General features: G+C 39.5%; 1 protein-coding gene across 2 annotated transcripts in view; it reads left to right on the forward strand.

The window, feature by feature from the left end:
• GDNF (glial cell derived neurotrophic factor) overlaps positions 1–8676 on the forward strand; it is a 105725-nt gene extending 97049 nt beyond the window's left edge. The window contains exons 3-4 of one of the 2 annotated variants that reach the window (XR_016314376.1): positions 490–4420; positions 4461–8676. Coding sequence is in view for 1 of the 2 variants with exons in the window: in XM_089687831.1 (XP_089543957.1) it covers positions 490–968 (479 nt within the window). In the remaining variant the exon portion in view is untranslated. Of the gene's footprint in view, positions 1–489 lie in introns of both variants that reach the window. The other variant, XM_089687831.1, reaches the window with a different exon arrangement.
• The last annotated feature ends 18846 nt before the right edge of the window (positions 8677–27522 follow it).

Below are 27522 nucleotides of genomic sequence, written 5' to 3' on the forward strand. Positions count from 1 at the left end.
TGCTTTGCCAGTGCAGAGCAAAATAACGGGTGCAATTTGGTTGGTGTGGCCCTGCCATCTTTATGTGCTTTCCTTCTCTTCACCCATCCAGCACATGTTTTGGCACAGGGAGCAAAGCGTAAACCTTGTGTAACCTACAAGATGGAACCTGGGGTTATATAGAGCTAAGCATTCTCTTACTGCCCCTAATGACAGTGTTGGATGAAAGTGGAAAATCGCCAAGCACCAGCACTTTCTTATGGGAGGGAGGGGAGTGAGTTGTCTGCTCCCCTATACCCCAAAAGCATATATCTTGCTCTTGTCAGCTGAACAGAATGACAGGAGAATGTAGGAAGGTAAGAATGTGTGCTGCTGATGGGGCAGCTATTAATGTGAACCTGTTGCTTTGCCCTGTAGCTTCAGTTTAAGGCAATAGTTGACAGAATTTTATTTTGCTTTTCTGGCATCATATTCTAATCTGCTGTTTTTGGATTTTTTTTTTTTATGCAGCTGAAATACCTGATGACTATCCAGATCAGGTTGACGATGTGTTGGAATTCATTCAAGACACCATAAAAAGACTTCGAAGGTCATCCAACAAGCAAACTCTCTCCCGGCGAGACAGAGGGAGACACGTTGTTGCAGCAGAGACTCAAAGTTCCAGTAAAAAATCAGGCAAAGATAAAAAGCGTAAAAACAAAGGCTGTGTCCTGCGGGAAATACACCTGAATGTGACAGACTTGGGTTTGGGCTACGAAGCCAAGGAAGAACTAAAATTTAGATACTGCAGCGGCTCCTGCAGTACCCCAGAGACCACTTATGACCAAATTCTCAAAAATTTGACTATCAAGAAAAAGTTGGTTAATGACAAGGTAAAGCAAGCATGTTGCAGGCCAATTGCATTCGATGATGATGTCTCCTTCTTGGATGACAATTTAGTTTACCACACCTTGAGACAACATTCCGCCAAGAAATGTGGATGTGTTTGATTTTCATTTTGTGGAGGGCCGCTTGGCAGTGTGTCGCATTCCTGATGTAACACAAAGGAAGGGATCAGGGATCAAGATTCCCTTTGCAGTATCCTGAGGTTAAGGATGGAGAAGAGGACCAAGGAGAGCTGGGCATGGTGCCATCCTGGCGACCCACTAAGGGATTTGTCCTGCAAGTGTAAGAGTTAGAAATGGCTCTGGGGAAAAATGGCAACCGTGGCGCCCAGTCATGCGCTCTTGTAGGAGGATTGTGTTTTCACCATTATATATATGACTCACCAGCAGTGTTGACTGGAAAAGGTCAATAACCAGCTTTTAAACACAGGCATTTATACATCGTGCATGTCAGGTTTTTTTCCTCTATATTTTTTTGTACAACAAAACAAGTGTATTACATAATCCATTAGCTCTGTATTTTGGGGTTGAATTAAAATATTTGCTATGATAGTACATGTTAATTCAGTTCACTTTAAGTACATTGACATCCTTATTATAACAGAACTTTAGGTAATACACAGTCTTCAGATAACTGTAAACCATAAAAAAACTCCAGTTTTTTAGCCATGTGAGTTGATTTGTATTGTTTAACCCCGGACTGGCAGGCAGGAGGTACATGGATTTCAAGTTTTAATAATTTAATTTGGAGTCTAACCCAGAGCAACCAATGAAATTTATTAGATTTGTGTAGAAAAGTATGTAACTTTCCATAGCCCCCAAGCGCTAATTGATTTAAGGACAAAACTAAGTTAATTTACCTAGAGAAAATAACTTTTTCACTTTTTATGCACCAAAATTAGTTTTTAGTGCATAAATTACTACTGGTTCTCCCATCCTGTAATTAGCCGCTTGAAACTCCTGATCAAATTGACCAACAATACCTTCAGCTTGCACCTTGATCTTACTTTTTACGAAAGGTTTCCCCATAGACTTTTATGAGACTGGCACAAGTGGAATATCAAAGGCACATTACTGCAGGTCTTGAAAGCCACATGGGCCAGGACATTCATGCAGAACATTAGAGAATGATAGACACAATCTTTTATTGTTGGAAAAGTGTGTACTCTATTTGCCATAGGAAGTAAAATGTTAAGGATTTCCTCCCAATCAGCAGCAGATTTCTTCTTCCAACCAAGTTAATTCATAAAGTAGGTTCATGTTGACTCTTGATGATGCTGTTGACAGAAGTACTGTTTTGTCACTGGCTGTTTTAACTGCTCAAACTTCAGTATACTGTGAAGGTGGCCATAGATGATCACTGGATTGCTCTATTCATACAAGCTAGATGGATTGAAGAATCTTCCCTGTTGAGACATTGTATTCTGACAGTGGGACTCCTCCTTTGAGTGAGAAGTTTTCCAACATTCCTATTCGATGGCTATGGCCATACATGGATTCTGCTGGTCTCTACTGAACTGGCCAAAGTTTGATCCATCTATGTCCGGCTTAAGACTCAATACCAAAATTAGAAAAGGCATTTTAAGTATGCTACACCATACCGCATTTGTCAGGGGATGATTTGGACCTGTTTTAGGAGACAAAAAAAATTACACTGAATATTATGCTCAAGGCAAAGGTCTGTTTAAAAAGAAAATCTCTCTCTTCTACTATATATATTACATAGATTTTTAGAAAATTTAGTAGATACCTATTTTATTCTGTTCTGTAGATGGCAAGAGTAAGCATTCCAATGCTTGCTTAAAGCATAAGTTCACATTTGGAACAAATGCTACATGTTCCACCAATTTTCAGGGTGGAACATGTAACGTACCCATAGCTGCAGTTGCACCCCCCCCCCCTTCTCCCTCTGACAGTACATGGAAACTTCTCCTCGTACTATCTTGTCAGATTTGAACACAGCGCGGGGCTCCACCCACATGGCCGCATCACTCTTTCATGGCGTTCTGTGAATGAGTGCCTACAAGTCCCGGCAGCCTTAGCAACTGTGGGCTTGTGGTTTTCAATGAACTATCAGCACCGTGGTAGTTCATTAAAGCTTCCTGTCAGTATATCTGTTTGCTTGTACATCCTGTACGGCAAGCAGATATTCTAACAGGTCTTCAGGAGACCTGCAGGGCCATCAGTGATCTACTGATCGCTGGTGCAATACTTTCCAGGCTCCTTTGGATAAAAATAATAAATGCACATTTTTTACTTGCAAAAAAATGTGCATTAATTATATTTGTCTAAAAGGTGAATTTATCCTTTAAATCTTAAAAATTTGAGCCAAGTAGTTGGTTCTGACTTTACTATAATCAAATAAACATCCCATAAAATTGACACCCCTAGCATACTAGACATTCAAACAGAAAAATAAACTCCCCCAAATTGTCATGTAGAGTCTCAGAATATCCCCAAAAGTAGCTCCAAACTCTTCCACAAATTAAAGTATAACTAAAGGCAAAACTTCTTTTTTTAGTTTTGGATAGAGTGGAGAGGGATTAGAACACACCATGCTCTTAATGCTGTGTGTGTCCCCATTAGAGAGATTCACCCTCTCCATTTATCATGTTTGCTGTTATCATCAAAACTGAAAGTAAATGAAAATCCCAAATTTTGGGTTTTCTCTAGAACAGTAATGGAGGGGCAATTTTCCAATGAAGACACTAGTTCTGGTGACTCTGATGACAACCAGGGAATCCCTCCTTTTGGAGTGATTTCCTTTCCCTCACTGTTTTGGCTATGGGACAGGAAGTAAAGGAAAATCTCCCCAATAGGCCAAAAAAACCCTGACGGGTTATAATCCTCCCTTGCTCTATCCAAAATGAAAAAACGTTTTGCCTTTAGTTGTACTTTATCCTCTGTAAAGCTGTTGTATGCAATGAGGATGTGTTTGTTCAGATGGAGATGGTGCTTAATGGCCATAGTCTGCAAATGATAACATCGGTCTTTAAAGATACGATAAAGCTCATAACGATAAAGCTCATAACTAAAAAAACAAGGGCAGTGCAAACCTTCCAAATGTCCCTCTCCTTTTTGTAACATTTAGTTTGCTCTAAAAATACAGCTACACCTTATAGTAACTTGAAGTAATGAAGACTGCTATTGCTGACCTCCATATTTGTATGTAACTTTCCAGTTTGGTGATCAATCACTACTTTTTTTTATTTTGAATTACTGACATGGCTACTTGTTCTGGGTCAGCAACTGTATTAAGTTCTATTTAATTGGGGTTGATTTACTAATGAAGTAGAGAATTTTCACTTTGCAAAGTAAATGTTCACTTAGCATAGCTAATAAGGCAAAGCTATCATCTAATCGCTTGACTGCAAAAAAACATTTTGTCTGTTTTTTTATTGCCCTTGCATATAATTTATTATTCAAAGGGTGCATAGTTACACGACATTAATTTTGCTAAAAATATTCTACACTTTTAGTTATTCAACCTCATTGGATAATCATGACAGCCAGTCAAGTAGCCAAGAGAAGCCAATAAAGGCAGCCTTAAAAGTAAGGTCCGCCTTTTAGAACGTTTCACGGTGCACCCATATTAAGGGCATAATACTGAACATGGTCACAATTTGCAGTCCCCCTCCACCAGACTCCTTCACCCTTTCAGATTCCTCCTAATATTCTTCCCACAGGCTCCTGTTAATATTGAAATTCAGTGCAGCTGTGCATGGTTCTGTCCGCATGGCCATATCATTCATTTACAGGAATCTATGAATGAAAAAAACGAAAGAATGAAAGTACCATCTGCAGAGAGACCTGTAGTTCTTAATTGAGCACAAGTGTGGTGACCTCACCATCCTTGTAATCCATTGATACTCCTACCAGCCCCAGAATTGAAGGTCTGTACTTCTTTAGAGATTTGCGGCAAAAAATAATAAATACACATTTTCTTAATAATCATTATGGGTGCATTTATTCCTTTTTTTTTTACAATAGGTGGAATTGACCTCTAAAATTACCTTGTAGCTGAGCAGGTAAATTAATAAAATCTAATGAACTCACTTATGGCCTAGAAAGGCTGTCCATATTTATGGTCTGTCTGTTCTTTGAAGGCTGTTTTCAAACATTTATGTATCAACCACTCAACACAGGTTATATAAATTTCTATTTTGGGTTTACAGAAGATTTGTCTTTTTTTTGTTTTTCTTTGACAGTACATTAGTAATTGGTCCATGAGGCCAAACGGACTACTTGATGCCATGCATCCTCACAGATACATGAATATATAAGAGATATTTATTGAGAATTAAGTTATTGCTATTTATTACAGTCCAGTTATGAATGTTTCCTGTTTTTTTTCCTATTTATTGCATTTTCTCTTCTTTGATGGTGCCAAAGTGAAGCATGCTCTCAAGGGCCACATGAGACAGATGCAAAGCAAATTATCGAATCACATTCTTTACCCTTTTACAGGCGACGCATAAAGGTGGTTGGTGGCAAACTAGTCCTGTAGATGACATGGTTGATTTGTTGAAAATGTTGCTTCAAACGAAATAATTTTACAAACACAATTGTTAGAGTTAGAAGCCAGCTAGGGGTACAAGTCCACAAAAGGTGCCACACGCACCAGCCAATCTGTTTGTGCAACTCAGCTAAAACTGCTGTTTTTCTGGTTCCGTATTTGGAATTGTCTTTACAATTACCAGCCTAGGAAAGGTAACATGGAAAAAAGCATCAGAAAGCCATGTAGGATGCCCTTGCTGATTTTTTTTATTCTGTGAATTAAAACTGCTTGGCTGTCATGCAGGTCATCTATCTTCACTGTTTTGAGTCACTCACCCAGGACAAGCATGCATTCTGACTTATGTGACATGCATGCTTGTTCCAGATCTGTGAATCAAAGTATGATGGCAAAGGGTCTGTAAAACAGTCAAGGAAAAGAAACTCAGCAATGGCAGCCTTCATATTAAAAAAATGCAAGTTTTTTTAGCATATTTTTATGCATTTTGAGTGTACTGTATAGAGTATTAAACAGTATCCTATCAACAATCAAATATGTACCACATGGTAGTCCCTTGGCTTGTGGGGCTATTCTGAGTCTTTCAGTTCCAAAAGGAGTTTGGTATGGTCTGTCTAATCATAGTGAAGCTAGGTGTGAGCAGGGGCGGACTGACCATTCGGAAACTCGGGCACTGCCCGAGGGCCCGGGGTCAGTAGGGGCATCATGAGATGCCCCTAGTACCTTTTTCATAGGCTTTTTTGAGTTTGGGCAAGGACACGGGCCCCATGATCCCCTATTGCCCAGGGGCCCCATGAATTTTCAGTCCGCCCCTGGGTGTGAGAGAAAACAGGGAAAAACAAGCAAAGTTTAAACATTAGCAAATGTTACTATGAAGAATGTTCATTCTTTGCTGTGAAAAAATATTTTTCTTTCATTAAATTACATGTTATATCATTGATGCTTCTTTCTGTTACATTTGTGTTAATGGAATATGCTCATAGGTCCTAGATTATCTTAAGAGCCAACAACTGTTCATTTCAGCAAGAAGTTGAACCAATGAAATTTAGCATTGGTTTTCACTTTCATGATGCTACTACCAATTTAGATTACAGCCTTTTATTGACTTGCGTCATACATCTGTTCTGGTACTGAGATGTGTAAAAGGTTACAAAATGTTTCCCTTTGAATTTCCTAGATGTTTTGCAACAGCATTATTTTATGTTTCTGTTTTTAATATGTGACTCTAAAATTTTCCTATTTTTATGAACGTGCTTGCCAGTCTCCATCTAGGCTGGTTTGTGTTCAACTGTTTCATGTCAATTTCACCATCAGTAGTCATTAAATAACTCTTCGTCCTCTTCTGCTCTGCTGCCATCCATTAGAGGTGACAAAACATAAATTCCATTGAGTTCTAAAAAAATGTGAGGTTGCATTTTACTTTTTGTTTTAGGATTTTAAATCATACAGAGCTCAAAAGTATAAAATTGGCATTCAATATGGAATATTTTACAAGTTAAATACATAGATATGACCCTGATCCATTTTTTTCCAGTTCCCTTTACAAAAATATGCGTAATTTATATGGTTGTAAAATGTTTGGCCTTGTGTTTAGAGATGTGCGCACAGCCTATCAACAATGGGTTTTAATGTAAATTTTACATTTACGCAAGGGTTACATTCTTCAAACTGTTAACTTGACTTAAGCTGGACAGTTCAAAGAAAACAGAAAGTGAGATTTTTGACATTTGGTCAACTTTGATGGGCATCCTTTGGCTGATAGTTGCCATTGTCGGCATCATGAGGCACCAAACCAAATGATTGTTAGTAGTTCTTCTCTTTAAAATTATTGACCAAGATGTCATTTTTGTTGGAAAATATCAGTTCCAGCTATACCATATTTAAAAAGGGGAAGTTTAATGCTTTTTGGTCATCTTTTTTTAAACATCTGATTTGGAGTTCATTCATGAACATTTGTACAAACTACTGGTCTTTCTAGATAGAAAGTCTAGCACTGCCTGCTCACTTGTAGGTAGCTTGTTTGTAGCTGGCTTAGCCAGAAGGACCAGTCTGTGCTGGAAGAGGGGGAAGGAGTGATCATTGATTCATTTAGGCGTTTTGGTAGCCTAACCTTTTGTGTTCCCTAGTACTTTTTCACAGCAGAGATATAAAGTAAGTTTGAAAAAGATGTTGATCTGGTAGTTTACCACCAGCTTACCATTTAATATTTACATGATGGAAAAAAAGTTTTTAAAATTCTATACAGTACATTCCCCCTAAATATCATTAGTACACAGCAATCGTCCAAAATTACTCGAAGAGACAAGCATGACAATTTTTGCCATACAATACCAGATCGTATGATTTTCATTTAGCCAGTGTAGTTTTCATCCACAAATACATTATATCACTTCCAAATTTTTATTCTGTCGTACGAGAATTTTCGTAACTTTAGTAACCTCTTCACTTTCGATATGAGACTAGCATGCAAAAAAAGGATGATCATTCGTCCGATTTTCTCAACTTGTATACGGGGCTTTAAACAGGGTCTGTACAGGCAAGTCATGGAACTTCTCACCTTGTGCAGCAGCAGAAGACAATGCAGAACTTTGAATGACCTTCCATGCAGTTGTCCTCTTGGTCAATATACACTCTCTAGAGCTCAGTGTAGACACAGAACAATGTGACTCTATCCATTGAGCAGTATACACATCCAGATGATAAGTATTACATGAACTGCTCCACTGAACCCTTTACGAAACACTCATCAGTCACACAATGCTACCAGCAAAACTTTTGTAGTATAAAGATGGAATCACATCATTCTATTTTTCCTCATCTGTAATGTTAATTGGTTTTGACAGTGAGATTTATAAATAACCTAAACATACAGTAGATGTAAAGTTTGTATTTTCTTTGAAGTCACAAATTGCAAGGCTGTTAAAAATAGATATATAAAAATTGGCAAAAAATGACAAGACTGACACACAAATTGCACCACTTTAGTATTTTTACGAACATTTTAGTACACAATTTAAACAGTCTTTATTCCAATAGTTTTATCCTTTTTTTTAACGTCTGACAGATGGTTGTGGATTTCTGATTCTAGCTTTTATTGGGAAAAAAAGGGTAAAGTTTGTGATGGTTTTCTTCCAAAAATGGTATAAAGCTGTAACCATTTGCTTATCTGAATGTTAAAATTTCACATACCGTTGTTGTCTTGGTTCTTTTGTGTTATGCAACCAAAGTTCTCTACAAACTTTATTTTTGTACTATATTCATTTTTTAACTTTTTACGAAATAAAACTCATTTCTATCATTCTTTTGGTGTTTTTTTTTATTATTTTTTTATAATGTCAATAACATACGTAAAAAGAAGTAATACAACTGCCGTTCTGATATCATAGCCAGAAAGTTGTGTGTCTTGGCAAAACAGAGTTTGGTTTTGCCAATTTTTTTGGGGGGAAGGGGATTGAAATTCCCACGTAATAGGGGAATACCTAGAAAAATAGGTACTGATCACATCAAAGGTTTATCTTTTGCTTTGTGTTTTGTTGGGTGATTTCCCTTTACTTTGTACCCAAGTGGTACAACAGGAAGTAGAAGGAATCCTCTACAAAGTGGTACTAAGTACCATTTTAGATACTCACTTTTAGTTCTGGTGACAACTCAAAAATGTCAGATCTCTCACCACTTTCTGTCCCAGTGATGGTCATAAGGATATATAGAAAAAGGAAATCTTGCTAGCTAGGACAATGACCTGACAGAGGATCAAACTCTTCCCTACACTTTTCAAAACAAATAGGTATTGGCTTCATTGGATTGAGAGCCTTGCAGCACTGCTCAAGGTCGGATCATATGGAATAACACTGCTGGTGTCCTGGCACCAATCCAAAGTGTAAAAGCAAGTAGAGAAGGACGCCACTTCGACCAACCCCATGGAATCAGCAACAAGTGACATTGTTGACCTCAGCCCCAGCTATGACCATGCCCTCTGTGTTTCACCCCGCCCACTAGGGCTTGGTCACAGAGGCAACCAAGCCCTGGTGAACAGGGTGAAACACATCAGAGGGCATGGCCGGAGCGGGGGATGAGGCCAATATTGTCACATGTTGCTGATCCCATGGGGTCAATCTGAGTGGCGTCCTTCTCTGCATGCTCTTAGTTGTGTTTTGGCTTGGCTTTATTACTATGATCATACAGGTTTTATAGAGTACCAACGGTTTGCACGTTGCTTTACAGTGTAAGATAAGTCAGTTGTGGGTTATATAACACTGAAAGCAAGTATTTTGCAGCTGCTGTTTTGCCCAAGCTGACTTATTATTTTCCTAGTCTTGTATTTGCGCAGGGCAGCCGCCATATCAGTGGAGATACAAACTCGTACTGGGCAATGTTTCTATTCCTAGGCCTTGCCCCTTGATAACACCATGTAATACTCCGATCAAAGGCTGGAGTGGGCAGGATTTGCCTCTGAAGTCAAAGTCTGGGTAGGCTTCTGTGAGGGCCAAAGAAAAGAGATTGACCAGGCCTTGTCATGTGAGCAAATACTACGCTTTTTTTCCTAACGGGAGTTATATATTGCTTTATCTTTTTAACCCCCAGCTAATAAATCTATGTTAAACAATAAAACATTACATTTTGAGTTTTGGGCAGAATAGTGAGGGATTACAACCCAAGTTGGATTTTTCACTGCTTGTGTCTCCTATTAGGGAGATGCACTCTTTTTATCCTGGCAACCACATACAAGGACAAAGACGTGAGGAACATGTAGATTTCAACTTTTTGCTAAAACACAAATACAGGGAAAATCTTGAATTGGGTTCATGTGTTCCCATGAAAACTGTCTGATTAGATGTACCTCACTTCTGATTTTTTCCTCTCACTCCCTGTTGTGTCTACAGGACAGGAAGCAAAGAGAAATATTTCACATGAGATGGCATATGACAAAAGAGAGACAGGTTTTAAAGTGATTCTTAAGCTCTAAAATGAAAAACAAGCAAAGCATATCCCTCTATAGTGTGTATTAGCCTCAATCCAAAGCACCTCATATGGTTCCTATCTGCTCCCTCCTCCTCCTGCTATCTGCATGAGTTACTTCTGACAGGTTATGCTGACACCAGACAATCCTGAGAAACAGCTCCAGCTCCTCCCCAGTACACAACAGGTAATTGATAGCCTTAGCTGTACACGTTTCACTATGAGACTGTGTAGAAAGGGGTGTGTCAAGAGGGGTGTGTCCTTTCCCTTTACTCATGTCTCAGATTACACTCAGCTCTATGCTGTGAAGTGTGTGACATCAGACCACCACCCTCTGCCTTAACAATATAACAATCAGCGCAACTAAATATACAATAAAGTGCAATAAATGAGTAACAAATGAATTACTAAATAAAGTGCAACCAATAAATGACAGATTGCTGCTAAACTTTTAAGTAACACAAAAGCATATATAGGGGTTTTATTTACTAAAGCTGGAGAGTGCAAAATCAGTCTCACTTCTACATAGAAACCAATCAGCTTCTAACCTCAGCTGTTTGTTCAATTAAGCTTTGGCAACAAAACCTGGAAGCTGATTGGTTTCTCTGCACCCCATAGTGTAGCACAATCTAAAGTGAATGTGTCCACAAAATGTAAATAATTTTTCAAACTCCAAAATTATTCAATGGCACCACTGAAAAAGGACAAATCCTACTGAAGAAGTCCCTGCCCTGGATGTAACACATATAGGGGATGGAGCCGAGAGAAGTCATCCCACGCCTATCTTGTTTGGTGGTTGGATGCCGGCTGTGTGTCATGCGCTTCAAATTGGCACTGGGAAAGTTCCACATTTTGTAAGTGAATTTTATTACTTTGTAGGATTACAAAAATTTTTAAATTTTTATGTTTTTTTCTTGCTTTATATACAGTACATGGTCCCTTTCTCCGATAACTGGTTGTGTCTACATATGGCCAGGAGATTAAACCCTTGTTGGGGAAAACGTTTTTTGACCTTACTGATAACACAGGTTCCATATTTCTGAGGTGAACGTCCAAAATATTATTGGTAGTGGAGGCATGAAGAGCACTTTCTGACTAATTAGACACAGGATTCCTCACTTTTTTTGATTACAGTGGTGACATTGAATAATTTTGGACTTTGAAAAATGATTTACATTTGTGGACATTTAAAAATTCGTTGTTTTTGAGCAATATATTCACTTTAGATTGTGATACACTACATATAGTTTTGTGTCTTTGTGTATCACCTGAGGCGAGTCACTTCAGTGGGTACATGTAAGGGTTTATAACCACTTTAAATATTCACTACTCTAACCAAAATGAAAATTGTTTTGGCTTTAGGTATACTTAATTAAAGCTTGGGTCTGCTTTAAAGCTAACATAAAAGTTAAATTTAATTTCACAATAAATGATAATTTCCTGTCCCTATCCTGTCTTGTTCTAAGTCTGTTGCATACAGAATCAGGTCAGGTGCTAGAGGTAATAAATAAATATTCGGTGACAAACACAATATTATTTATTTATGTATTTCAGGTAGCGCCATTACTTTACGCAGTGCTTTACATATATATTGTACATTCACATCAGTCCCTAACCCTCAAGGGGAGTACAATCTAAGTCAAACTATATTTATTGCAATATTCCACAACAAAATAAGGCTCAATGCATGAACTTTTGAGAAGCCCAAAAAAGAGTAGCACAACAAAAATTAGCGGTTAAAACAAAGGGAGAAAATCTGCCATTTTTATACTTTATACAAAATATTCAAATATTAATACAGTGCAACATCCAGATTAAAATGTTATTACCACAAATACCCAAATAGCAAAATTAAATACAATATCACGGTATTGTTGGAGCATAACAGAATGTAAGATCCAGTTCAAGGCTGGCTATAATTCCTCAACGTATTACATAGGGGATTGTACCTGTTTCTTCAGGAGGACGGTAAATACTGCTGTAAACATAAATTAAAAGAAAAGCATATATATATATATATATATATATATATATATATATATATATATACACATCAGTATACACAAAACTTGTATGGTAAAAAGTCACAAAATGTGATAAGTGCGTACTACTTGTTTTATCCGCTAATTGTTGTTGTACTCCTCTTTTGGGGCTCCTCAAAATTCCATGTATTGACCCTTGTTTAGTTGTGGAATATTCCCGTATAAGAATGTGGGGCCACATTTTGTCTTTTAGGGGGCTAGGTATCTGGTACAAAACCTAATGATAACTGTACCTGATGCTAAGTCTAGTCGTCAGATCCATGCCAGAAGCCAATACAAGAAGGCCTATTTAAATATGGATATACACTGCATATGCTGTATATGTGGTGCTGACTCATTTCCCTTCCATCCAAAATATCAGTGTTGGAAATGAATCAACAGCACAAGTTGCCAAATTATTTATTAAAAAAAGAGAGCAGGTTAGGGATCACAGAGAAGCATAACTCCTGTTTTTTTTTTTCTTACACATTCCAGCCCTGCATACTATTTTGGTTAGGAAGTGAGTATGAGATGAATCACAACTTAAGTGTTTTCTTTTCTTGGCTGGCACATTTTGGTTTGTGTAGCCCCGCTCTTGGCTACTGGTTAAACAGAAAAGTCTCTCATATTTCTCCATACTAAGTTGAACATGGCAAGGTGCCCACCAGATATTCCTGTGTACCCAAGGGTAGATCTTCCCGAGCCATGGCACATCTCTGACAGACTGAGAGTTGTCACCAGCAAGAGAGAATTCTCCAAAAATTCCTATGGAGAATCCATTGCCTCGTGAAGGACACAGATATATTGTATCATAGACTCTTTAATGGATTTTCCATTTAATGGATTTTCCATGGATAAGGAGAATTCACAGACCTGATAACTTACATAGCTGAGCTTTCATCCAAGCTCACAGGCTATTATGTCCTTGCTGGGGATCTTTGACAGCAGACAGGATCCAGGGCAGGACCGAACCTTCCCAATCAGTGACTTAATAAGCCATGAAGGAAAGATGAGCATAACGAACCCAAACCCTGCATGTTTAAAAACAAGCCACCAATAGAAGGTTCTATCTTTTTGTTTTGACAGATTTCCTTTTAAGGTACCAAGGTAAAATGTTTCAGACCTAATTTACTTTAAACTGGCACATGCTCGGGAGCCATATGACATTACCGCCTGAAAATAACGAGTTTGGAAACTATGTAGATAATGAAACATTTAGATTTTCTATGTTGTACATCTATCTATGTATACATCTTTCGTACATACAGTATTTGGTTAGGATATCAGCCATATATTGTTCCGCGCCACATTATCTAGAGTCATACCCAGATCATCCTCCCATTTCGATACATGTGACAAACTGACCCAAGGTTAAGGAGGTCACCAGAGAAGAACCAAGGTCAGAGATCGGGCCGTTCAAGTAGGGATCCTTCCGGCAGCAATTCTCAAATGAGGTCAACTGCTTTGGGAGTCCAGAATGGTGTTTTAAAAGGCCCCAGATGTGGGGATCGATCTGGAGGTGGAAAAGGGCCTCCAATGTATGTCTTTTTTATTTCAAAATATTAAGTTTATATCTTTACTAAACACCTGCCAAATATGAATAGACTAACTTTTTAGTACTTTAGAATTTGATGGTCCTAAGTACACTAAGATTTAGATAAAAGGTTAAATAATAAAGGTGATGGGAAACATTATGTCTGTGGAAGAGGATGGGAAATGGTAGCATTCAGAATTTAGGCACAGTTGAAGCAGGTTTCAAAAGGCTTGGTGAAGATGCTGGAACTAGTTTAGGTCTAGAGGTTCACAAAAAGCACTTTTACTTATCTTATGCTATGCCTCTGTAGGCTCTCTAAAGGCTCTAAGACTGGTCCCTGCAGCCTCTTCTCCCCTACCTTCTGGCAGTCAAAGATCCTTTAATATCAAGTCCAATGCAGAACCTATAGCACTGTACTGGACATGAGGGTGAGAGGAGGATCAGGTAAGTAAAACTGCTTGTTTAAGTCCTTTAGACCTAAATTATTATTATTATTATTATACAGTATTTATAAAGCGCCAATAGTTCACTCAGCGCTGTACATTACAAAGGGGGACAGAACATGTGACAGAACAATACCAATACAATGCAAAACATGAGGAGATCGAGGGCCCTGCTCTTTCGAGCTTACAATCTAGGAGGGAGGGGATAGTGGTACAGGAGGAGATAGCTGTGGGGGATGGAGTGGTAGGAAGAGTGAAGGAGGTCGGCAAGTTAGCAGGGGGTGGGGTAGGCTTCCCTGAAGAGGTGGGTTTTCAGGGTGCGCCTAAAGGAGAGGAGAGTAGGTGATAATCTGATGGGTTGGGGCAGGGAGTTCCAGAGGATGGGTGACACCCTGGAGATGTCCTGGAGGCGGGCATGGGAGGAGGAGACCAGGGAACTAGAGAGAAGGAGGTCTTGTGAGGAGCGGAGTGTGCGTGCTGGGTGGTACTTGGATATTAGGACAGTTATGTAGTACGGGGCAGTATGGTGGACAGCTTTGTACGTCAGTGTTAGGATTTTGAATTTGATCCGTTGTGCAATCAGAAGCCAGTGGAGGGATTGGCAGAGGGGGTGGCGGAAACGGAGCGGTTGGAAAGGTGAAAGAGTCTGGCAGCCGTATTCAGGATCGACTGAAGCGGGGATAGCCAGCGGCTTTGGCAGGCCTGTGAGGAGGGAGTTGCAGTAGTCGAGTCGTGATATGATGAGGGAGTGGATGAGCTGTTTAGTGGTTTCTGGGGTTAGGAACGTGCGTATTTTGGCGATGTTGCGGAGGTGGAGTCTGCATGAGTTAGTTAAAGATTGGACTTGGGGCTGGAAGGATAGGTTGGAGTCCAGAATGACACCAAGTACTCTGGCCTGCGGGGCGGGTTTGATGGTGGTGTTGTTGGATGTGATGGAGAAGTCAATGGGGGGTGGTGTCCGCGCTGGGGGGAAGACAAGAAACTCGGTTTTGGAGAGGTTCAGTTTAAGGAAGTGGAGCGACATCTGATATGTTGCTCAGTAGGTGTGTGATTCGGGCAGAGACCGAGGGGGTGAGGTGGGGGGTTGAGAGATAGATTTGTGTGTCGTCGGCATAGAGGTGGTAGTTGAAGCCATGAGAGTGTATGAGTTGGCCAAGGGAGGAGGTGTAGATGGAGAAGAGAAGGGGCCCAAGGACAGAGCCTTGAGGGACCCCAACAGAGAGGGGGAGTGAGGGGGAGGTGGTAGCATTATAGGTAACGCTGAAGGAGCATTGTGACAGGTAGGATAAGGGCCAGGAAAGAGCATTTAATATTTTTAGTGACAGGTCAGCTTCACTGCAACAGAGCATTTTCCTTTCCCTGAATATTATCTTTAGGAGAAATAATGGCAGCAATGATTTAGACAGCAGTGGCTATTATAATATCCTTCCATGTCAAATTAGAAACATAAGTGCTGCCACTGCTGACTTGTTTTTAAAAGTCTGTAAAAAATGCTGAATTAATAGGTCATAGTGATATCAAAAAGCAACTTTTGCTGCAATACACACCTTCAGCCTGGAGCTGTCTCCAACAATAATTGATTTCCATGATAGATGTCCTGAGTCTTCTGGGTTGAATGACAGTCAGTATTATTCAACTTACTTCCTCTGAGCCCAGGCTGTCATGGACACACCCCCTGGGGTGGTGTCATCATGCAGCCTGAGCTCAGAGTATTATTGCACTGAATAGAGCTCACAATACATTACATGAGCGCTGTTTAGTGCAGAAGTTGGAACTGCCCCCTGCTACCTCCAGAGAAAACAAAGGACAAAAAATCTTTGGGGAAAATGTATTTATGTTTTCATTTCTCAGTGACAGAGTGCCCTGTGGATTAGATGGTTTACATAGACTTCAGATTTAATGCCTTATGAGTCCTTTTAGAGCAGGGGTTAGTAGAAGACCCCCTCCCCCAACTAGAAGAGCCTTAGGCATGGGATGATGTGAGTACGCTACCTTTAGTGTACTGTCATGTAAGCTAGTAGCCTTAGGAAGTGAACCCTTTAGAGTAGGCCTCTGTTGGAGAACCCACCTATATGACCTACAGTGAGGACAATGGAAGAGTTGAGCGGGTGTCCTATGTTAATGTTGGACTTCCATTGCGAAAAATTACTGATTGTTGACCAAGAACTGTTCATTATGCTTCTACTGCAGTAAAATTGTGAAAAGGCTAAATGTGTGGACAGTCCTTTATTTCTGGAGGTGGGCCTTGGGTCTGGAGAATGTGAGTGATCAAAAGATGGTGGAGTTGTTCCATGTTACAAGTGTGTGCACCCTATCTCGTTCCTGAACAGGGGGACAATGGAAATGGACCTTTGCCAGCATGGTATTGCTGGCAGTGAATTGGTGCCCTACTAACACACTGACATAAAACAAGCAAAAAGCATGTAAAATGGCATTTTCAGATGTCTTTGTTTCAGATCATTTGTTATTTATTGAAGCCAAGAACTAGATGACAGGTCCAGCAAAAGATGTTTTAAATACAATCGACAATGGCGGGTCCAATATTCAATTATTAGTTCTCTTTGCTTTCAGTGCGTTTCAAGTAAATAAAAGTCATACATGCTCTTCCCCCTCATAGCTTCTCTCCAGAGATCAGCAGAGTGTTTGTAAATTGTGCAAATATGTGCCACTTGAGAGATCACTGAATACAGCAAGATATATTCTAAAGGAATCTCCAAGTCTTCTGCCAGCTATTGACGTCCATATAAACACACATGAGATAGGACAGAGGCGTTTGTATTTCATGCCTTGTGTCTAAGTCACTGCCGGCAGAGCCTGGCCGAGGAATATTTATGTAGTCTCTGCACTCATAGCTCACCAGGCCTGCATGAGGGATTTATTTTTAGTCTCTATTTGACTTTGCTACATTGATAGACGGGGGCCCATCTCAGAAGATGCCTCTTGATTCTAAATTTCTTAGATAAAACATCTGCTTACAACATGGAGGCACAGCTGTGAGCAAGATCATCAGAAGAGGACAAAAAAAAACCAAAAACCTAGGAGAAAACAGGAAACTGTCAAGCAGCCATCTTGGAAGAATGAGGTTACTTCTGTATGTGATTGTTCCCTTATTCCAGCTAAAGTTGAAATATTTAAAGTGAACCCTTCACTACTTTTACAAGTCTGTACGAATACATTCCTGATGTCAAAACATACAGCATCAGGACACTTGTTTCAAAAAAGTCCACCTTTTATCATTACAAACTTGAAGAAAAACAAGCAGATGCTTTACTCCTGCGCTGGACAATGGACTCCGCAGTAACTGTAACCATACATGAGTAGCCTATGGAATGCACGCCTTGCTGCCCTCAACGGACCAGGGGAATCCAAATGAACTGCATGCAAAAAGACAAACAGAGGGCGCACGGGCCTAATGCATTACCTTTAACCTCCCTAGCGGTATGATTATTTCAGATTTTTGGTGCTGAAAGCGGTACCATTTTTTTGCATGGAAATATGTATTTTTTTATTGTAGGCTGTAATATTTAGGAATAACTCACTGAAATCTGTCCGAACAAGAGTCTATTAAACATCCCGGGTATGATAAAGTTTGAAACACGAAATCATAAATTATAATTTAATAAATAATAATAAAAAATAATAATATAATAATAATACATTTAATTCAATAATATAATCAAACCGAAAACACTGAAATTTGAAATATAGCGCCAAGTTCGTACATCGCTGAGCAAAGTCGCAAAAATCGTTTTCGGTGTCTGATGACGAATTTCCCCACGAATCATTAACACTCAATTCTGCAAGTGGTTCTGATTTACTATCGCTGTTCTCTAGCTGATCTAAACCCGTTTTTGACCTAAAGGGACACTTTTTGGACGCCATGGACATTTCTCAGTTTCCAGGCAGAAAGAACAGACAAAATGCAGGCAGGGGACAGGACAAAGCACTAGGGACAATATGTATGTGAAATGGGTTGAAACAGCAATGTTTTACTACGAAACATTTGTTTTGAAAAAAATGACATTTTTTTAAATTTTCAAATTTCCTGCCGCCGGCGGCGCCCGTACGTCCCGACGTCACAGGGACCGGAACACAGAAGCCAGATGCCGGCATCGGCCGGAGCTGATGGCCGGGGGACGCTGCAGGGGACACATTTTACCCCGAGCTACACTCGGGAATACCGCCAGGGAGGTTAAATAATTGGTTTATTGTATAAAAAGTGATATACTCACAAAGGAATAAAAATCAAAGGCACATCATAAGAAATACAGCAAGGTCCAATTGATGTGCCTTTGATTTTTATTCCTTTGTGAGTATATCACTTTTTATACAATAATCCAATTTTTTAAAGGTAATGCACTAGGCCCGTGCACCCTCTGTCTTTTTGCATGCATTTTATCATTACAAAGCTGATCTTGAGCTCATACAAGTGACTTTGCCTAGGCTGAGATGATGTCATTAGTACGCTGCAGGCAGGAGGAAGCATTTCCTTAGTGTTCTCCTCCCCAGTGACCAAACTGCAACATTGTATCTTTGTAAGAGGCTGAAGCAGGGGATAATCTGTTTCATATATTTGTGAGCACAGCCAAAAACTAAACAGCAGCCCCCAGGATTTACATGATTGTGTTGTCTATCAGAAAGATGACTCTGGATGCTGCCTGACGAAGGATGGCTCCATCCTAGAGAGGAAAGCTTGTCAGGGGGAGTACTCTGTGAGAATGTTACATTTATGGATTACATAGTATGCATGCTTTTACTATATATATATATATATATATTATTGGTAGTCAATTTAAAAGTAATAGAGGGTCTCAAGTCCGGCCCCCATCAGTTCCATAGGGTCACACAATATCAGTGCATTTTTGTGCATTGAGGTGCAGGTGAGTTAGGCAGCCCGTTCATCATTTTGAATGGGCTATAACACACCTCAATGCCTGAAAATGTTGGTCCTGCTGCATTTAATGTACCTCATTGCGCACAAAAGAGAAAGTTGGAGTCATCATTTGTGTCAGTGACTGCAATAATAGCCCCCCACACTGGAGTCTGTGGCTGCAATAAAACCCCCCAAATTTAATGTTAGTGACTGCAATAATAACTCCCAGCATTGGTGTCAGGGACTGCAATAGGAGCCCCAGCAATGGTGTCATGATCGCAGTAATAACACAAGCACTGGGTGCCGGAGCACTGTCTGAGTGCAAAGGCAGTTTCAGCATCAGCACCCTGCTGTTGCTCTGAAAAGTGCACAGTTGGCCAACAGGTGAAATACTCAGCGCAGGACAAGGTGGGCCACACAAGGAGAGCTGGAGGGCCACATGATAAGCACCAGGGAGATGTGTGTGTGTGTATATAGGCAGTACAGTGGCTCTGTGGTTAGCACTTCCACCTAGCAGCACTAGGGTTGTCGATTCAAATCCCAACTACAGCACTACCTATATGTTCTTTGCATGTTCTCTCTGTGCCTGCGTAGGTTTCCCCTGAGTGCTCTGGTTTCCTCCCACACTCCAAAAACATGCTGGTAGGTTAATTGGCTCCTGTCTAAATTGGCCCCAGTATATGAATGTAAGTTAGGGACCTAAGAGTGTACACTCCTTGACGGTTAGGGACTGATGTGAATGTACAATATAATTGTAAAGTGCTGTGTAAATTGATAGCGCTATATAAGTACCTGAAATAAATAAAATAAATAAATATTAGAAATTTCAAGATAAGCATGACAAGGTCACAGCTAAATTTGTCAATGTTTTCTTGGAGAAATAACAACTTTTTACTATCTATTATTATACAGGCTTTTGTATGCACCACAACTGATTCCCTCTCCAAGTCAATGGGATTGCAATAGCAGCTTGGTGCAGCTTTAAAAGGTGATCTAAAGCACTGGTAAAGGAAGTCAGATGAAACTCAAAAGCACCTAAAACTGATCTCAAATGCAAGAATGTATCTGAAATCACACTGCATTTGCCCATCTACACATGTCCCAACACTAGGTAGAAGTGTTATCATCCAGCCACTAAAATGCCAGACTGGTTGCATAAATCGCTGTGCCAGGGATGTCAACTTTGCTTTGGAGTATCAGATGCTTCTGCACATGGACTTGCTATTAGGGAGGCTCCCTGGGATCCCTGTCTTCTGAACTCTGTCCAGAGCATTCTGATTCAGACTGAATTATTTTGCAGTGCTCAGCACATGGGAAAAGAAAGTTTGGAAAACCCAACAAAGTACAGAACGCCTCCAGGTTGCCATATTGCATTACATTATTAAAAAATTACAGCACCTGCAGATTGAAATGGAAAGGTCATTCTAAATATCTTTAAATTACAAAATGGTTATCCCCATGTGGAGAATAAGGCTTGGGACAATATACTATAGACCTGTGCATCCCACGTGATCTTTCCAAACATTGTTTAGTCCAACTAAAAACTTTGCTCAGGGTGTACTATACTTCTCTTAAGCAATCCACAACCTATCACACAGCTGATCTCTTCTGTCCTAAAAGCTGGATGGAACCTGGATCATTCCAACATATGATGTGGGGTTGTCCCATAATTAGAAACCAATGGTGACATAGTTGTCACTGCCATAGTTGGCTTTGTGGGGATAGTGTTGATGACTGACCCTGACATTTTACTTTTGATTCTGATGAATGGTCTAGTACTGCCAAGAGAAACCCAGCTCTATGATATTCTGTCTTTTTATGATTGACAATCATTCTCTTATATTGGAAACTACCAGACCCTCCTACTTTCTCACAATGGAAATCAATGGTTGACTTGGTTAGCCATTGGTAACTCACATATATTAGTAACATTTGCCTTTAAAAATATGGGAACATTTTGTCCAGCCATCTAAAGTGTGATATGCTGAATAGCTCCCCAAAATTCTTTAACTTTGCCCCTTCCCCTGAGGGAATCTAGCATAGTATTGTGTTGTATATTCCCCTACAAAGTCTTCTACCTCTATATGTAAAATGTCTGTGCATAACTTATCAAGCTTATTGTATGTGAAGAACACAGTGTTAGAGCTGAATTACACGGTTACGGATTGAAGCTCAGATTTCCCAGCTAATTGATACAGTAATTATGTTCATTATTATTAATTATGAGGTTCATGTCAGGTTTACACCAGGTTCAGAATAGGATTAGGTCAGGATTTTATCCTGTTCACACATATGTGATTTAGAAACAGTTCCCATAGAAGTCAATAGCCTTTAACCCCCCTGGCGGTATTCCCGAGTGTAGCTCGGGGTTAATTTTCAGTGCCAAAAGCGGTAACCCTGAGCTACACTCGGGATTACCATGCGGTGTTGCTCAGGGTTTCCCTGTTTCACTTACCTTGTCCTGCGCTCCCATGATGTGTCCCCTGCAGCGTCCCCAGCCATCTCCTCCGGCCGATGCCGGCATCCGTCTTCCATGTTCCGGTCCCTGCGAGTGTCGGGACGTAACCGGCGGGAAAATTACAAATTTTAAAAAGTGACATTCACCAATACACAAAAATAACATAGTATAACATTACTGTTTCAAACCATTTCACATACATTTTGTCCCGAGTACTTTATCCTGTGCCCTGCCTGCATTTTTACTGTCCTTTCTGCCTGAAAACTGAGAAATGTCCATGGGGTCCAAAAAGCGTCCCTTTATGTCAAAAGCGGTTTTAGACCAGCTAGAGAACAGTGATAGTAAATCAGAACTTCGTCAAAAGACACTGAAAACGATTTTGCAACTAAGCTCAGTGATGTGCGAACTTGGCGCTATATTTCAAATTTCAGTGTTTTTGGTTTGATTATATTTTTGAATTAAATGTATTATTATTTTTTATGATTATTTATTATATTATAATTTATGATTTCGTGTTTCAAATTTTATCATACCCAAAATGTTTACTAGACTCTTGTTCGGACAGATTTCAGTGAGTTATTCCTAAAAATTACAGGCCTACAATAAAAAAATGACATATTTCCAATCAAAAAAATGTACCGCTTTCAGCACAGAAATATGGACATAATCAGACCGCTAGGGAGGTTAATCTGCACCTGAACCGGACTGCACTGCTCAGAAATTGTACAGGACTCTTTTTCAAACTGCACTGAATCTGCACCAGATATATGTGAACAGGCACTACAGGAAGCAATGATATTTCACGTCATGCAGATTGGAACTGCATCCAATCCGCATATATGTGAACCAGCACTGATCCTTTGTAACAAATGTGTTGCTAAAATGTCTCTTTATACCATTCTCCGATCTTTAAATGTCAAATTGTCTCTGGAAAATGCTAATATTAACTGTTAAAAAAAAACATTTACAAAATTGTTTGTGTAGCATTTTTATAATCTACCATATTTATGTGATGAAAGCAAAGTTTTTCTTTAACAATACAGCAACCTTGGTGTCACCCTAAAACAAAATTCTAGCTTCACCCCACAGCAGCCTTGCTTAGTTTAATGACGATTCAATTGGTCATGCAGGTGCAGTTGAATTTTAACTCTATTCCAACAAAGGATATGACAGGCAAGGTGTCATTATGGAGTTCTGTCTTCATGTAAAGATGTTTGACTCCTCACTCTAATTGTTCCACCTTTTCTGGGTGAAAGTAATGTCATTGTTTGCCCTTTCTATTTATCGCTTGCAAAAAGTCCTATTTTAACCAGCAGAGTCGGTAAAATTCTGGCCATGTCTCGATTTTGTATTGCTCTTGTGTGCTCAGACAAAATATTTTTACAGACTGAATGACAGAAAACTATCCACTAATACACAGAAGAGAGGTTTTAAATGACTGTAATGGGGTTATATAAACCATCGTATCAGTCCCAAATGGATTTTTGTCAATGCTATTTCAGGCCGGTTAGTCTTTTCATGGCCAATACAAACCAGCAGAAAACATCTTTTTTCCGTTTGGTCTGATACACAATAGTTTTTACACTTCCAAAGTATCATTCCTCAAAACACATGCTGTATGAGTTAAAGTTATCAATATAATGAACAGAAGATGATGAGAAAAGCAAAACCAAATGGATAAAAGAGTTAGTGCTGGAGCACAGAAAGGAGGTTCCTTCAGCCTAAGCTCACGTTTACTTTAATATTCAGGTAATAACTGTAACTGAGGAAAGACTGAAAATAGATGTCTTTACCACTTCATGACTGGGGATGACCATATGATTCCTGTCAAAAAGATGTAGCTTGGTCTTGGAGAACCAATTCATTTATGAGCTTCAATGTGTGTCTCCTACCTCTGTGAACAAATAATATATCTCATTAAGTGTTCTTGCATGGCAGACCACTTACTGTTATCTCACATATATTCTTATTATTATAGCCAAATGTACCACCCTAACTCCTCCCACAGTTTTTACACTACATAGACAGTAATATAACGAAACTTGCGGATTGTTCCCGATTGGTGTGCTATTACTTTGTGGAAGGTTTTGCCGAATGGTTCATGAAATATCGGCGTTTTGTGGTGAAATTGGTCCCATAGGAATGAATGGCAGAATGTTCAAAACTAGAGTGGGAGCTGACAAAACCTAGAGTGTGAGCTGAAAAATCAGGACATGATTTCTAAACTGCCATCACTCCCTCATTTTCAAGCCCACCTACACAAATCTTATATTAAAACGTTCGGCTATTCCTGCTGCCACTAAAAACTTCCACGGCTAAGCCATAGTCCTGATAGTTTTCACAATATGACCATTTGTTTGCAACTCACGCCGCCCATTGACATTCATTGAAACTCCACTCTAGACACCTCAAATTTGAAGGGCAATTTCTAAACTGCGACTGTGCCTTCATTTTTAATATTTCAGAGACAAACTATGCATCAAAATGTAGGTCTGGGTCTTGTGATTCTCACAATATAAAGCCCTTCAGTGTAGGATTTACAATTTTTAAACTACAACCGTTTGAAGATGGCAACCACCAGTGAAGTGAGCAAGTTGGAGCAGTTTGTTTTTAACCGCTCTTCTCTGCCCTTGCTGTAGAGTGAGTTGCCATAGGAACCCAGGTGTGTGAGCAGGCAGCAAAAGCTAGAGTGTGAGTTGTAGACTACTGGTGGAGGCAAGAACACTTTACACAATATCCCCAGAAATTGTAAATTTTCTAGTTTTAGTTTGCAATATTCAAAACTTCACAACATTGTTTAGTAACTAGTATTAATAAACATTTCATGCAGGATATTTTCTGAGATTAAGTAAAATTAGAAAAAGTAGAACTATAGGCAAAACTTTTTTTTTTCATTTTAGAGGGTTATAACCCCTGTCAGGTTTTTTTTCAGAATCTATGTCCCATTTTGGATAATTCCCTTCACTTTCCGTCTCATAGCCAAGCAGGAAGTGAGAGGAAATCCCTGCAATTTAAGGGAACTCCTTGGGGACCCCCCCAGGTCACCAAGACTAGTGTCCCCATTGGAAGGTTTCCCCTCTATTACTTTTCTGGGGAGAGCCCAAAATTTGAGATTTTCTTTTACTTGAATGATAATAGTAAACAGGACAAATAGAGAGGGGGGATCTTGTTAACGGGGGCACAGACAGCAATAAAAACAGACAGGGGTTCTAATCCCTCTCCACTCTAACACAAAAAAAAAAGTTTTTGCCATTAGTTATATTTTAAGGGTATGTTAAACCAAACACTAAGACCTCATATTAATGGAATTTTAAAAATTATTTCCAATACTTTTAAATTTGCAGCTTTTATTAAAATAATATCTGGTGATTCTGCCACGACTGAACTTGTTTAGGTTATTCCGGTGATAGGGTGACAAAGTTTTTTCCCTCTCTTCCAGCTTCTCTCATGCATAGTCACCCTGTCCAATGGGCTTCTGATGGAGGCTAGAAGTGGCCATTTCAGCTTATGCAGCAATGGTCAGCGGGTGTCACCATTTGAAAACTGGCCTATGGAAATGTAGTGCAGCAATTGCTGGAGTCCATTAATCTAGACAGGAAGTTGCTGCAAACACCCTTTTTTTTTAGCTGAACAGGAATTTTCTATTAAATACGAAAAGCTGCAATATGTACCAGGGGCGGACTGACCATTTGGAAACTCGGGCACTGCCCGAGGGCCCGGAGTCAGTAGGGGGCCCCATGAGATGCCCCTGGTACCTTTTTCATAGGCTTTTTTGAGTTTGGGCAAGGACACAGGGGCCCCATGATCCCCTATTGCCTGGGGGCCCCATGAGTTGTCAGTCCGCCCCTGACATGTACTACCCCCTGTGGCTACAATTGCACAGTTTAGATGGGATGACGGAGGACTGTGAAAATGCAGTGTCTTCATCACCACCCATGTGTACAAGGCCTTACATACTCACGTGATATAGTGCAGCCTAAACTTGCAATGAGAGAGATCCTGCCTGGAAGGAGATATTTACAGCTCTGCTGTCTCTTTAGACAACCCATAGTGCTCTGGGAATCATTGACATGTTTTAAATATTTATTTGTAATACAAAGATTGTATACATATAGTAAAAAAAGATCTAAAACTTCCGTTTACAAACTTTAAAAAGCTAAAATTATCTCCAAACTATTTTTTAATTCCATTTAATGAAAACAAATTAAATGCAATGCAGACATTGGAAATCGCTATATCCATAAATAACATTAGAGAAAATGATTACCGTAAATGTTTTGGAATGATGGGTGGCTTTCCAAAAAGCAACCATTTGTAATATTACACTGATAAAGTGCCAATAAGGTCACAGAAGAGGGAAAGAAGGCAGAAATTTCTATACTTATCTCCAGCAGCATAAAAACTTACCCATCTATAAATTGTGTCATTTATATAGTGCACAGTACAGTAAGTCTCCACTTTACCAAGAGTAGCTGACAAGTTAATGCTGAACTCCAGGCAGACTTAAAAGACATAAATTAACTTAGTATTCATTAATATATCATTACATTTTTTAACACAAGCGGTGTGGACAGGCCACTCAAAGGCCAGGTTGTTTGGACAGTTATTTTATCACAGATACGTCATAATTTATGTTTTTGGGGGTTGTATTCGATATGTTGTTAGACAACTAGACAATTTTAAATAAGCGAAATATGTACAGTAATATGCAATTTCCCCATCAAAAGTTGACCTGATTGAGAGTACCTTTCACTTTACACAATGCTATTGAAGGGGAAATATTGAAGGGGAATAACCCCAAATTGAAATAAATGGACCATCTTGGTACCCATAAACACCACAATAACATAAAAACAATATTTTTTTTGTTGCACATAATATTAAAAATTACATTAATTCATTTTTAAAACCATAAATTGACAACATGATACAATGAAATGCATACGTCACAAATGCTATACATTAACACCCCTCAAATGAGAGAACCCTAGGAGTAATACTTGCTCCTCTACATGATATAATCCACTTTATCAGGAGGGAAATTCACAGTATGCTCTGAAACAAAACCATAATAGTCAATATACAGCATAGCATAGGTAGACATAGAATTTCTAATAGTACACTGAAGTTGGTGAACTACTCCCTTACCAATGTGGACTCATGAAAAACCATATATACCTTAGATTGTACGCCCCTTGAGGGTTAGGGCCTGATGTGAATTTACAATATATATGTAAAGCGCTGCATAAATTGACGGTGCTATATAAGTACCTGGAAAATATATAGCTACAGTTGCAAGAAAAAGTATGTGAACCCCTTGGGATTACGTGGAGTTTTGCATGAATTGGGCATAAAATGTGCTCTGAACGTCATCTAGGTCACAACAATAGAAGAACACAGTCTGCTGAACATAATACTACGCAAACATTAGATGTTACCATGGTTTAATTGCACATAACATGTAAACATTCACAGTGCAGGAAGGAAAAAGTATGTGAACCTTTGGACTTAATAACTGGTTGACCTTCCTTTGGCAGCAATAACCTCAACCAAACGTTTCCTGTAGTTGCAGATCAGACCTGCACAACGATCTGGAGTAATTTTGGACCACTCCTCTTCACAAAACTGTTTCAGTGTAGCAATATTCTTGGGATGTCTGGTGTGAATCGCTCTCTTAAGGTCATGCCACAGCATTTCAATCGGGTTGAGGTCAGGACTCTGACTGGGCCACTCCAGAAGGCGTATTCTGTGCTGTTGCAGCCATTGTTTTGTTGAATTACTTTTATGCTTTGGGTTATTGTCCTGTTGCATCACCCATCCTCTGCGGAGCTTCAGTTGGCGGACAGATGGTCGTACATTTT

This window comes from Staurois parvus, unplaced genomic scaffold (genome assembly GCF_062004578.1).
Source record: "Staurois parvus isolate SC_StPar_1 unplaced genomic scaffold, SC_StPar_1.0 ptg000438l, whole genome shotgun sequence".
Lineage (NCBI taxonomy): Eukaryota > Metazoa > Chordata > Amphibia > Anura > Ranidae > Staurois > Staurois parvus.